We start from the raw sequence: 13,471 nt of genomic DNA, 5'->3' as shown, positions 1-13,471 counted from the left end.
TGCATATACAGATGTACAAAATAATTGAAATACAACTTATTTAACTATATTTTCCATTGGCAATATGCCAAATTCAAAGCTGTTCTAGTCTGTATCTATGTGTTCATATTCATTATATATCCTGTTCTTAATGACATAGCAGCTGGTCTCCCCATTTCTTCTGGCAGATATTGATATTGATAAGTTAAAATACGTGATCTCTCTGATTTCCAAAGTGGACAAATTGTTGAAGCGCGGATGGCTAGAACTTCAGTTAATAAAACTATAGCATTATTTAATGTTTGGAGAAATTATGTTGGCATTCAAAAACCAAGATATAACCAGCTCCGGCAAATATAATTCTGGACGGAAAGCATACTCACAGAGAGGGTCTGCAGAATAATGAAACGAATTGTGTCAAAAACCAATCGAAAACAAAAGTGATAGCAGAGCTAAACTACGAACTTGCCAACCAAAACCGTTTCCCCATAGCTCCATAAAACTAGATACAACGAGAGGACTGCAATTGCTAAACTTATCCTGTCTCTTCAATATCTATAAGCGTGAAAATAGTATCTAGACTCTCAGAAGTAATTAGTGACTCAATGGAACAATGTCATCGCTCATGAATAATCGTTCACCCTTTCTGTCACTTCAGGATGTGCTTATATCTGGAGACAACCTAAAGAAGCCTTCAACTTTAACCGTTTGACATTCTACAGAGAAGCATGGAGGTAGCTCTGTTATGATTTGGACTGCCGTATTTTGGAATTCTCCTGGCCCTTCATTTGTTCTATATGGCAGAGTTAATGCCAACTAGTATCTAACTATTTTGGTTGATCATGTCCATATTGTAGTACAAATAATGCTCCCTGACGGTGGCAAAATTTGTAGGACAATTAAACACTGATTCATACAGTTTATATTATTCAAAATTGGTAGGAAGAGCACAAAAGTGAAGTAAACAACTTAGACTGATCCTACAATCACGAGATCTCATTATAACTGAACATTTATCGTGCATTTTGGAGCAGCAAGCTGAGGGGCCACTTTCCCCCGCCATCATTGACTGAAGAGCTAAAGCAGGTTTTACTTGAAGAATGGCTCACATTTTCCTTGCTGTTCAGCGAACCCCGCCCATCTAGCAATTTGACAGGACCAGTAGACCAAATTGGTTTCAGGGTATTTGCCGTTCTTCAGTACTAGACACATGTCTGCTTCAGAAGAAGTTTTCCTGGGGTTGAAAAATAGTAGTAACGTCGTACTGTACGGAACAGCCATGTTGAAGTGGCAACAAACAATACTTTTCAGTGTTCTTACTACCTGCATCTCTTATAGAGATTTTAGAATTAGCTACATTGCTTGTCGCTAATTTTTCTATATATTGCAGCTAGGGCGAACGACTGCCATCTTCTAGTAGACAGGTGTCCAGTACTGAGGAACGACAAATACCCTAAAACCAGGTTGGTCTACTGATCCTGTCAAATCGCTAGATTGTAGGGGTTCACTCCCCTGCTTGCAATATATTGGACACAGCTGGAGAAGTTCTCCTGGTGTTAAAAAATATTAGTAACGTCGTTCCGTTCGGATCAGCTATGTTGAAGTGGCAATAAACATTACTTTTATACATACATACATACATACATACATATATATGTATATATATATATATATATATATATATATATATCGTTATATATATATATATATATATAATATATATATATATATATATATATATATATATATATATATATATATGCACACACACACACACACTAGCAAAGGAACCCGGCGTTGCCCGGGAATTAAATTATTCCTTATATATTGGAAGAAAAAAGCAAAATATGTTGTATAGAAATTTGTTATCCTAAATTCAATTTAATATTCAATTGGGAAATCAATTCTGAATTCATAATATAAAAGAAAAAAAATTAATAATAGTAATAAACGAAGCATTTTATCATATACACGGCGATGTTCTGGAAGAAGTTTAGGTTCACAAATGCAGCCAAGTCTGTGCTGTCATAATTTGTCTCTCTTGCTATGTCTCTTGAAGTTGAATCACTAATTTGATGGTTTGTTTTTGGCAGTCCAGAGCCAGACTCTCTTGCAAATTTTTGCCTTCCATGGCCAAAACGTGATCCTCAAATCCTTAAAAATTGTTTCAGAGAACTGAATATTGATATTTTGAGTTTGCCTGTTGAACCGCATACTTTAGGTCCTCAGCTATGTCCTCATGATGTTTCATCCAAAACTGTAGGAGACTGCCAAGTTGACACATGTTCAGTATAATTGAAAAAAGGCTACCGAGTTTTCTCGGAGAATCTAATAAAGAGGCTTCAGTCAATGCAAGGTTTCAATGCTCATTATTTTCTAAAAAAAACCTTGTTGATAACATGCTTCCCTATAAGTTTCACACACGTGACCATTTACCCTCCTTGAATTTTGGAATGATTTGGGACCATGTACTTCAGGCAAAAGGAGCTGTAAGTAGTAGCATTCTGCTTGACTTGGGTGAACACTGTAAACTCTTGCACGTGTTTCAGCCCCATGTTTCCTCTTGTGCCTCTTATTGTTTCTCCAGGTGTAATACTTAGGTAATTGTGACTAAAGGAGTTTTCTTGCATCTTCATCTACTTGACACAACTTAAAAAAGGCAGTAAGGGTAGTTTCTTTTGGAGAGTGTTTGTTGCAAGGCTGCTTGTTTTGTAAAGATAACCCTGTGGCCATTCTCTAGATGGACACTCAGATGAATGATGGCTGGGTGCCTCTCTTGAATGGGAAAATTGAAGATGCGCCAAAAAGCCTCGTAGATACTGATATATCTTCCTCTGTCATACTGTGCATCTTCGTCATTTTTATTTATCTGCTGACTACCATTCTGCATAAGAGTGTTGCAGCGTTTAAACCTGTTTATATATTTGCAAACATACTTGTTAGAGTTAAAAGAGTTGCAGAATTCAACGTTGACTCTGGCTACCTGTACTTGTCTTTGCTTCATAGCTGGCACAACATGCTGCAGAACGATGTTTTTGTATATGGCTGTATTCACATTGCCATAGATCTTGATCAAAGGCCCAACACCTGCTGCAGAAATCATTCCCCACACCATTAAGCCCCTACATCCAAACTTCACTGATTTTTCCACGCATTTAGGGAGCAATCTTTCACTTTTACGACGTCTCAAGTATTTTCTACCATCAGAGCCAACGAAATTGAAATTGCTTTCGTAACTGAGGAACACATGCGACCAGTTGTCGTACATCCAGTTGTCGCTATTTGGCGCTTTATACTGATGTGATGTTTAGTGGCAGAGAAATGGGCATGAAGTCCGACTTTCTTCAAATGACGAGCCACAGTCTTTCGAGACACATTCATTCCATAATCACGATTTACATGGCGAGAAATTCCTGCTGCAGAATCGAAGCGATCTCTTAACGTCAGCCTCTGAATTACACGGTTTTGCCAAACACTTGTTTTCTGTGGTCTCTCTTATTTTTTCTAATGATACAAACAAGCATGATGAGAGATTTCATCAGGACATCGCAACTATGGAAAAAAGATACCAAGGACGATGGGATACTGCTATGATGGGAGATTATATATGGTCTCTAGTCAGAAGAGATAAAAGTATACACTCCAGAAAATCTCGATCGTCAAAGCACTTCTCATCTTAAGAAAAGAGTTATCAAGGCATTTACAGTGCAGAGTTTTATTGTTTCATTTTCTTCTAATATTATACTTCCTAAATATCTTTCAATATATGAAAAAGTACTAAATGTTGTGTAATTATCCTTACAATACTAGAATAGATTGAACCAACAAAGTGCTGTAGAGAAAAGTTTCAAATATAATGAGCAAATATTAAATTAGGAATAAATAAATAACTATCGACGTTACGTCAAAACGAATGTGATTTTTGAATTTAGTGGCAAAAAATGCATATATGAACATCAAAAAATACAAATAAACAAAACATGTTACATTGTGCTATTTCGCTTTGATGAAATAAGTTTGTATTGCATTAGTTTAAGTGTGTTTGCACTTACATTTACAAGCACAAGCACATGCACATACACATAAATTTCTACATGAATATATATACATCAATACACACACATATATATATACATAGACATTTGCACTCATGGACGTACAATAACTATATATACTGAGAGAAAAAGAGAGAGCATTAAACAAAGGTTGTGACTTAATGTACCACCACTGTTCAATATGTTAAGATGGAATAAGAGAAGAAAGTCATGGAAGAAGAGGAGAAAAGAAAAGGTTTTATTCACAAATAATTGTTTACAGTATGTTTTAGGTAGCCTGTTTTGTGTAAAAGAGAACGATAAAATCACAGTTGCTACTTCACAAAGAACCATTAAAGAAAATAACCGATTTTCAGCTTTTCTTTTTCAAACATCATCCTCTATTAATGTTGGATATATTTGTTTCGGAGATGATATTTTTATTTTTATTTTTTTTATAAAGTTTTATAGATTGTTTTATTCGTTTTTGTTTTGCTTTTATCTATACTTTTAGTTTTTTGATGTCAATGAAAATTGTCCCATTTGAAATAGAGAGAAAACAAATATTATCAAACATCACTGTCAAATCAATCGATCCATTTTTAAGCATATACACTTCTCATTTCATGAATATCCTCAAAACCATTAAGTAGATAAATGTTTTCATCAGATTATTCTGACTTTTCATTTTGTCTTTTTCCAATGATTCCACTTGCTAGTGGGTCAAGATACCGTTTATTCATAGCGGAGCCATTGGTCGTTGGATCCAAGATCACATTACTTCGGCTATTTGCAGAATTCTCTTTACTAGAGTTGGGGTTCACATCTCTTTTACCAATAAGATCACTGGCTAATGGATCAAGATACCGTTTTCCAATAAGACCACTAGCCAACGGATCAAGATATCGTTTACCAATTAGTCCACTGGCCAATGGATCTAGGTATCGTTTACCAATAAGACCACTTGCCAATGGATCAAGATATCGTTTACCAATAAGACCACTAGCCAATGGATCAAGATATCGTTTACCGATGAGACCACTCGCCAATGGATCTAGATATCGTTTACCGATAAGACCACTAGCTAATGGATCAAGATACCGTTTACCAATAAGACCGCTAGCCAATGGATCAAGATATCGTTTACCAATAAGACCACTAGCCAATGGATCAAGATATCGTTTACCAATAAGACCACTAGCCAATGGATCAAGATACCGTTTACCAATAAGACCGCTAGCCAATGGATCAAGATATCGTTTACCGATGAGACCACTAGCCAATGGATCAAGATATCGTTTACCAATTAGTCCACTGGCCAATGGATCAAGATGTCGTTTACCAATGATACTGCTAGCCAATGGATCAAGATAACGTTTTCCAGCATCATTAATAGCAAGATCATTAGACGTGTAGTCATCTGTCCCTTGATTGTCATCACTTTTCGAATCAAGGCGTGTGTCTCTTTTACCAAGAAGTCCACTAGCCAATGGATCAAGATATCTTTTACCAATGAGACCACTAGCCAAAGGGTCTAGATAGCGTTTGCCAATAAGACCACTAGCTAATGGGTCAAGATAGCGTTTACCAATAAGTTCTCTATCTAAGAGGTCAAAATGTTGTTTCCCTGTTTGACTCAAGATTCCATCTTTTTGTCTGTTTCCTGCATGATTTTTACTAGTGTTAACATCTGAATTTCTTTTTCCAAGAAGTCCACTGGCCAATGGATCAAGATATCTTTTACCAATAAGACCACTGGCCAGTGGATCCAGAAAACGCTTTCCAATTAAACGATTTGACAGGGGTTCAATATTCTCGCTTAATTGATTTGCTAAATGATCCAGTGATAACTCTCTATTCAGCTTACCGGATAACTGATCCAGCTGCTTTTTGTCCGGACTGTTTTCTGTGAATCTGAAAAATAAAACATATTCAATGTCACAAAGATATGTCTGCATTAACAGTAATTATTATTATTATTTCATAAATGAATATCTTAGAGAATATTGTTAGTTAACCGAAATTATATATTGCCGTCAAAACAATGTATAGTATATGGATTTAATACTTGAAAGTAAAAATTTAAACCTGGGTTAGTTTTATACAAATAAGTCAAATAACATTATTTATTGTAGTTATCGTGTTTTAATTTCTTACAAGTTAGGTGAAGACGTCTTTTACTAGATTCAGATTTAGAAACTACTGTAATATATTTATGAATTTGATGCTATTTTTGCATTTAAAATTTTGGTTGGAAAGAAAATAAGGTCAGAGAATTTAGGAGTGATGAAAGTCTGAAATGAAGTACTTGTTTAATGAATGAAATACAACAGTAAGTTTGTGACATTAGAAAATAAGTGAAAGCTTCAAGATTTCTGTCAAGAATCTCAAAAGATCTGGACTTGTTGCAATGATAATAGTACATATAAAGGGCCGAAATTATAGAGTTTTGAGGAGTAAAGTATTGTTTAAATGACAGTTGTCTTTCTTAGATAGGGTTCAGACATTTTGTGCAAGGGATTTTTGAACTTTATATAAAATCAGCTTTAACTCAGATCTGAAGTATTTTCTTGCATTGACTCAGGGTTACTATTCAAATAAATTATGGTCTCTATAAAAGAATATTAAAATATGTATGTTGTAGGTTTAGATTGTATGTTGCCATGATTTACAAGAATGCATTGTAGTAGGGTGGTTTTTGGGAAGTTTGATATCTTCAGTACTTCTGATAAAGAATAATTTCTCACTTTTCATCAAAGTCGCTCGAGTGGCGACCTATTTAGCACCAATAGTTAATATTGTAGAACTACATGCCGGTGTCGTGGTCATTTTCTGATTATAAGGTAACATAATTCAGGGAATATGTAAAAAGATAACTGGGAACTGAGGTAATCCGAATGTTCATAATGGAGTCCGGGAAAAGGTTTTGTCAGCACTTGCTGTAAAAAAGATTTTTAAAAATTGTTGATGGGCACTTGGGCAAACTGCTTTGCTAGTTATTTTCTAAATTTTATTTCAGATGCAATCGAAGGTTTTGCTAATGGAAGTTGTAATAAATGTAATCATTCTGAATTTTAAAGGGCAAGAAATCATTGCTATGTGATGTAAAATAAAAGTGTCCAGTAGAGAATGATAATATACGGGAGAATAATACTTGTGATTAGTGAGGACAGAAATGAAGTAGAAAGATAAGATTATTTAAGAATTATCTACCACTTAGAAATGTTGTGTGTGAAAGCAGTATCCCAAATACTACATACTGAGGTTGCACCAAGTACAGTATCCTATTGCTTAGGCCTCCTCGGCCTTTCATTGTTTATATAGAATTGTACTTCAAGAGAGAGACATGTGAAAAAATCGATGCACTTAATTAAGAATATTAAAACGTACCAGATTATACATAGTTACACATACATAGATAAAAAAATATATTGATTCATAATCAAATCAGTACATTCCGATAATTAATTTACCGATCCCTGTCGGGTATTAAATAAATCAAATATAAAATAGCAAGGTAAACAAGTAAAAGTCGAAAAGATAAGGGATCAATAAAAAAACGTCTTTTATAAATATTATTTCAAAGGATGGTGATTGATTTATAAAGTACATTCACCATACTTTTGCTAGGATGTATGAGATTTTGAAATCAGCGCCTAAATTATACACTTCTGTCATCTTTACAGGAAATAAACTTCCCGTATCTCGCAGAACATCGTGGTAAATTCTACGAGGGACAATTAATTCTCTGGCCAAACCAGAATCTAGTATCGATGAAGGGATACAAAAACTGTAATCATATTTGTGTCGTGTACATATATTTATCTAATAGCTGTATGAATACTTATGATTAAGGCCAGAATGCAGGATTTCATGGGCATTCATCGGTTTGAAAGAATATGATTATTAGAAGGTTTTTATTTCAAGAATAACTGCACACCATTTGTTATACCAATTAGATAAATTTAATCAGAGAGTGTAGGATCTAAAGAGAAAATTAAATCAAGTCACTGGTCGTTGTAAGAGAGGGATATATATATATATATATATATTATATATATATATATATATATATATATATATATATATATATATATATATATATATATATATGTAAAATATTTATATATATGTAAAAGATTTCTAGGTACATACTAGCCCCAGGAATGCGTCTATATATGTAAATTGACATATCCAATAACTTAACACCGCTGTATGCGGTGGCTATATAATCAATGTGTTCGGAGGTTAGATGAGTGCTGAAGAATGGAAAACAAATCCCGAAATATGGCATAAGCAGTCATTACTCACTTTTGTCTTCGATCATATTGTCTGTTTACATCTGACGTCTCAATACGAAACACTGTAGCAAAAATCAGTGCTGGTTATAAGTTCTATAGAATATCTGTAAAAATAATCTTAACAATATATATATATATATATATATATATATATATATATATATATATATATATATATATATATATATATATATATACATATATATATATACATATATATATATAATTGAGATTCCATTGAATTAGTTACTTAAATTGAGGCACCATGATGTTAGGTCGGCATAATCTGCACACCCAAACAATATTAATTGAATTTTGAATATCAACATTCTGTGCAGTAATGTTTGCAACTGATATTCCTGCAGTGTGTGCAGACAACGCAACCCAGCTGAGTGAATATATCCGCTCTTGGTAGTTCACGCATGTACTTTATATAAAGGTACTTTCTATAGTATTTCCAAAGTGAATCTTCCAAGATCGATGGATAAAATATAAATGAGTAATGAAGATGTACAGATGTCAATTCATTACGGCCATTTCAAGCGGCTCATTACATCATTTGAAAGAAACCGTTCTCGTCAGATGACCGCATAGACTTCAAACATAAAGAGTACAACCACTGCTTTAACATATTCACATCAATAATGAAGCTCAAAATATTTATATTGTTTCTGTTGTCATATTTCTGGCAGAATGAGTTTAGAAAATAATGCATACCTTGTCGAGTCTACAATAATTTAAGGAGTAAGAGAGTGGGGATGAAGATAAAAAAGAAGGGTGACCTAGATATTTACATCTGGATGACAATATGTAGAATGTAGTCTTCAACCATTTAGAATCAAATACATTGGCAGTTGTCAACTGCATTCTAGTTAATGGTGATAAATCAATTAATGTCAATCTTTTAAACTCAATGTACCAGAATCATAAATCCAACTACACAAAAGGGTTGGGCGTGGGGTAGTAATAAGGGAATGCCTGATGGGGAAGGGATGATAATTGAAAGAAAGAAGGATAGGAAAGGCCAATATTTATCTTGAATATAATGAAAAATCTAAGGGAATAAGTAATATAAAATTTAGGGGTGGAATTTAGAATTAGAGAATAACTGAGGCAGTATATTATAACTTAGCAAATTTGTAATGTTAAAACGAAAAAATTTAAATGAATATATAAAAAAGGTTAGAAATTAAATGTAAAACCTAATAATGGGATACTTTAATACATAAGAAAAATATATTAAACCTTTTGTTAAACATTGTGTATAGAAGATCATGATAAAAATATTCTATAATGAATGTATAACGGAATTAAATTATCAAATGAATAGAAACTTATAGTATACATTAAACCAATATAAAAACTTTTCGCTTCGTTACGAATTATCGTAAGGAATGGTATCCAATATATGGAGTAATTAAATTAGAGATGTACCAAATGTATAAGAGAGTACGTTCAGATACAATATTTAAACAAATTGGGCATATAAACACTTAATGAATACACTGCATGATTAAAAGTTATAATAAAATAGGAATTCACATATCCAGTGAATTATATAAAAACAACTTTAAAATTATCAAAAAATTTTTAATAAATTATTAACACTATGGTAGTATATAAAAGGATGTATAAATGTATAAAAATATCAAATATAAAATATAAAAATTCATAAATTATATCTATCAATGAGACATGATGTTGTGGCTAGGACACTCTATAATGAAATCCGTCGAAAAGATAACCAAGAGGACGAAAAAAAATAAGAACCCACAGTAAAGAAGAAGCCATAGCCACTCATAATAAAAAGGAGTACCGGTGGAATGTCCCAGTGAAGACCTCAATAAAGTGTAAGCACAACATATCTGATATAATGATTAGGGATAGAGAAGAGAAACTGTGTACAGTTGTAGAAACTAGCTGCCCAGCAGATGTTAGTGAAAAAAATGATCAGTGAATTTTACTGATCTGCAGTTACTCTATCCAGTTCAGGTTGATACCTGTAATTATTGGCGCCCTAATATATGTAACACACTGCCTAAATACCAATCTAGAGAAATTAGGGTTCTCTAAACCATAAAGGAGAAAGCTGATTAGAAGACTACAGATCCAATCCATCACTGGAACTGTAAAAATCTGTAAAACAGAATTTTATCCAGAAGTTTATCATTTAAGTATATATGAACATGTCTAGATATGCAAGTATATGCATGAGAATACATACATAAAACAAAACATACGAATCTGCACGTTTACATACGTACATGCAAAAATACCCTGTTGATGTTGTTGACATTTCAATGAAGGAACCTTAGATCTAGGTTAGAAACCAGCTCTTTCTCTGTTGGCAAGAAATCTTGAAATAAAACTGAATAATGACATACATACATAAATACATACATGTGTGTGTGTGTGTGTTTGTGTAACGTTCTGCTCCATTATTGATGGCATAAACAAAAAAGTACTTCATCCAGTGAAAGGTACATACCATTTGCTATATATAGGATTTAAATTGGAGCTACTGTTTGTTTCATGCCTCTAAAAATGCAATGGTCGGATAAGCTTGTATAGCGTACCTTGTATTTCTAAGCAACATAGCTGCTTTTTAAAATAAAGTGAGAAAGGACGAGAAAGGAAGAGAGGAAAAAGATAAAAAGAAAATGGGAATGAGAAGAAAGAAAAAAGAAATATGAAAGTAAAGGAACTTGCATCCCTTTATCCCGTTAGGATGGTTGGAGTATTTAATTTCATCGGGATAGGAGAAAGTTTGTGCAACTGCAAGTTTAGTCTAGAGAGGGTGGTATTTTCTGTTCAATAATATACATTTAATGAAAGTTTCAGATCTAGAATTCAGTTGGTCAATAGAATTCGTAGATCTAAATAGGATATGAGACCTTGAGGCTAAATAAAGTCTGCTGATTTTTGAACCATTAACTTATGCGCGAATCTTTCCATCAAATGGAGCATCATGAAACGATTCGCGCCGTGTGTCAATGGATCAAAGAGTTTATATTCAATAATATACACAGATGAATCACCTTATACAAAACCCAATGCGAAATACTAAATACGCTATCAGACAGTGTGCACGCTTATAAACAAAATATTTTAATATGAAAAGTGCGTATTATACTTTTGGAATGCAGAATTTTAAAAGATTTTATGTAGTTTATATTTTTAAGTTGTTTTTCAAACAAGATAGAAAAAATAGTTTCTGCAATTTATATAGAGGATATAAGGAGAAAAACTTGGTGGTATCTTTGAAGAGATATACTTACACAGTGTGTAGCAAAAGTAAAGTCACGAGGGAAATATTTGTGATTTTCCACATTTTCAAGGGAGATCTGCGGAAAAGAGCAAAATAAATAAATAAAATAAAATAATTTGATTTTGCTGTGTGTTTAGTTTCACAGATAATTTTAGTGTAATATGAACAAAACATTGCAAGATTGTTTTTCATTCCATACAATGATTCGGTGTCATACAATGATTCGGTTTTCTAAGGCTGCGTATAACATCGCGATATTCATACTTAAAGAGTAATAGCCCCATTGTTAGGGAAGTAAAATGACTACAGCACATGTTTGAAAGTTGGAGGCTCCCGAAGTTTCTGAAAGTATGTCTCTTGTCTATGCTACTTTCCTCCAGTCTTAAATATTCTTTAAGGCATCATTAGGCTTGATAACGTGTGACGATGAAAATCTGCTGAACGCTGTAAGTTCATCGCAGAAAAATATTTGTTCCTTTTACGAACGCCATACAAAAGTGAATATGAGTCGAATCTACATGACCCAAACTCAAATGTCCCTAGATCCTGTTTTCCAAGAAACCCATGCAAATATAGCATTTATAAATTTCTGCACAGGACAAATTTAAAGAAACTTTAAAGCATCACCCAAGAGCATACCTTGCAAACAACATAGAAATTTAAAATGCAATAAAAACTATTAACGGTGTAATGAACCTCATTATGGGTCTAAAATATTTTCTCGCTATAACCAACTTTTAAGACGTAATGAATTAGGAAACATTTTTACCACCATAACACATATCTGATTTTATACTCCGATAGAATTAAACTGACTATAAACTCAAAGGGACACTTTCATAAAATGTACAAAATAATACATCCAATACGAAGAAGAGGACAAATACCCTGGAAAGTGAAAATACAAAACTGGCATTACTAAATATTTATACAGTATATCTGTAGTATATCCAAGACTTTGATTTTGACCCCTTTTCTACCATTTGAGTCAGTTAAAAGTTATAAGAAAATCTAAGATTCAAAAGCTCTGGTACCCGACAAATTTCATATACAATTATATATACAAATTATACATATTTACCTAGAATACGGAAAATTATAAACGTACACCCTAAACAGAGTACCGACTACATACAGTTACTCATATCAACATTATCATTACTTGTTAAGGTTATCTCAACAGATTTTCTATTAAAAATTATAGCCGGTACTGATTTTGTTAGGACGTTTCGATTCTGAGACGCCTGGTGTAAATAACAACAATGAAATCGAAGATGAAAAATGGGTAATGAGCGTATACAGGACACATTTCAGGAGTTTTTCTCCTTCATTAGCACCCATCCAACCCATTAATCATGCACAAACTCATTGCTTAAATAGCCACTACATATAGCGGTGAAACGTTATTGGATATATCAATTTACATATTAAACACATTCATGGAAGCTGGTATGTAAATATTAATAACTTGTAGGGACACGGTATTTAGTAATACAACCATAATATATAAGTTGAGAGAGGGAGAGAGAGAGAGAGAGAGAGAGAAAGCGGTAACATTTATCACGTAATAGCGCGTGTGTTTGTTAAAAGATGGAAACCAACAAAAAATATGACTTATCAAAATCTACTAATTACAACATCGCGTCGATATTTGTGTGCAAATGTTATTGTCATTACAACTATGTAAACAAAGGAGAACTTAAACGTTACCTAATACAATTGATAAAAATTTATTATTATTATTATAATAAAAATTACTAAAGCCATAATTCACCATAAATCAATACGTTTACTTCTAACTTAGTTTAATAAATTATATTAGAAAATAGCATCTACATATTCATGACAAACGTGCTTAATTGAATTTATAGCAATCACAATGATATTGT

At 33.1% G+C, this 13,471-nt stretch overlaps 1 protein-coding gene across 1 annotated transcript in view; it reads right to left on the bottom strand.

The window, feature by feature from the left end:
* Positions 1 to 4,250: 4,250 nt before the first annotated feature.
* The window catches only part of LOC115222309 (buccalin-like), a 70,594-nt gene continuing 61,373 nt past the window's right edge, over positions 4,251 to 13,471 (bottom strand). Inside the window, exons 2-3 of the mRNA XM_029792490.2 lie at positions 11,593 to 11,658; positions 4,251 to 5,927 (exon numbers count right to left, since the gene is read on the bottom strand). Of these exons, the coding sequence (XP_029648350.1) occupies positions 4,685 to 5,927; positions 11,593 to 11,645 (1,296 nt within the window). The 5' untranslated portion in view covers positions 11,646 to 11,658 and the 3' untranslated portion in view covers positions 4,251 to 4,684. The remainder of the gene's footprint in view (positions 5,928 to 11,592; positions 11,659 to 13,471) is intronic.

Source organism: Octopus sinensis, linkage group LG19, assembly GCF_006345805.1.
Source record: "Octopus sinensis linkage group LG19, ASM634580v1, whole genome shotgun sequence".
Classification (NCBI taxonomy): Eukaryota; Metazoa; Mollusca; class Cephalopoda; order Octopoda; family Octopodidae; genus Octopus; species Octopus sinensis.
This window is presented reverse-complemented; position numbering and strand designations above follow the sequence as displayed.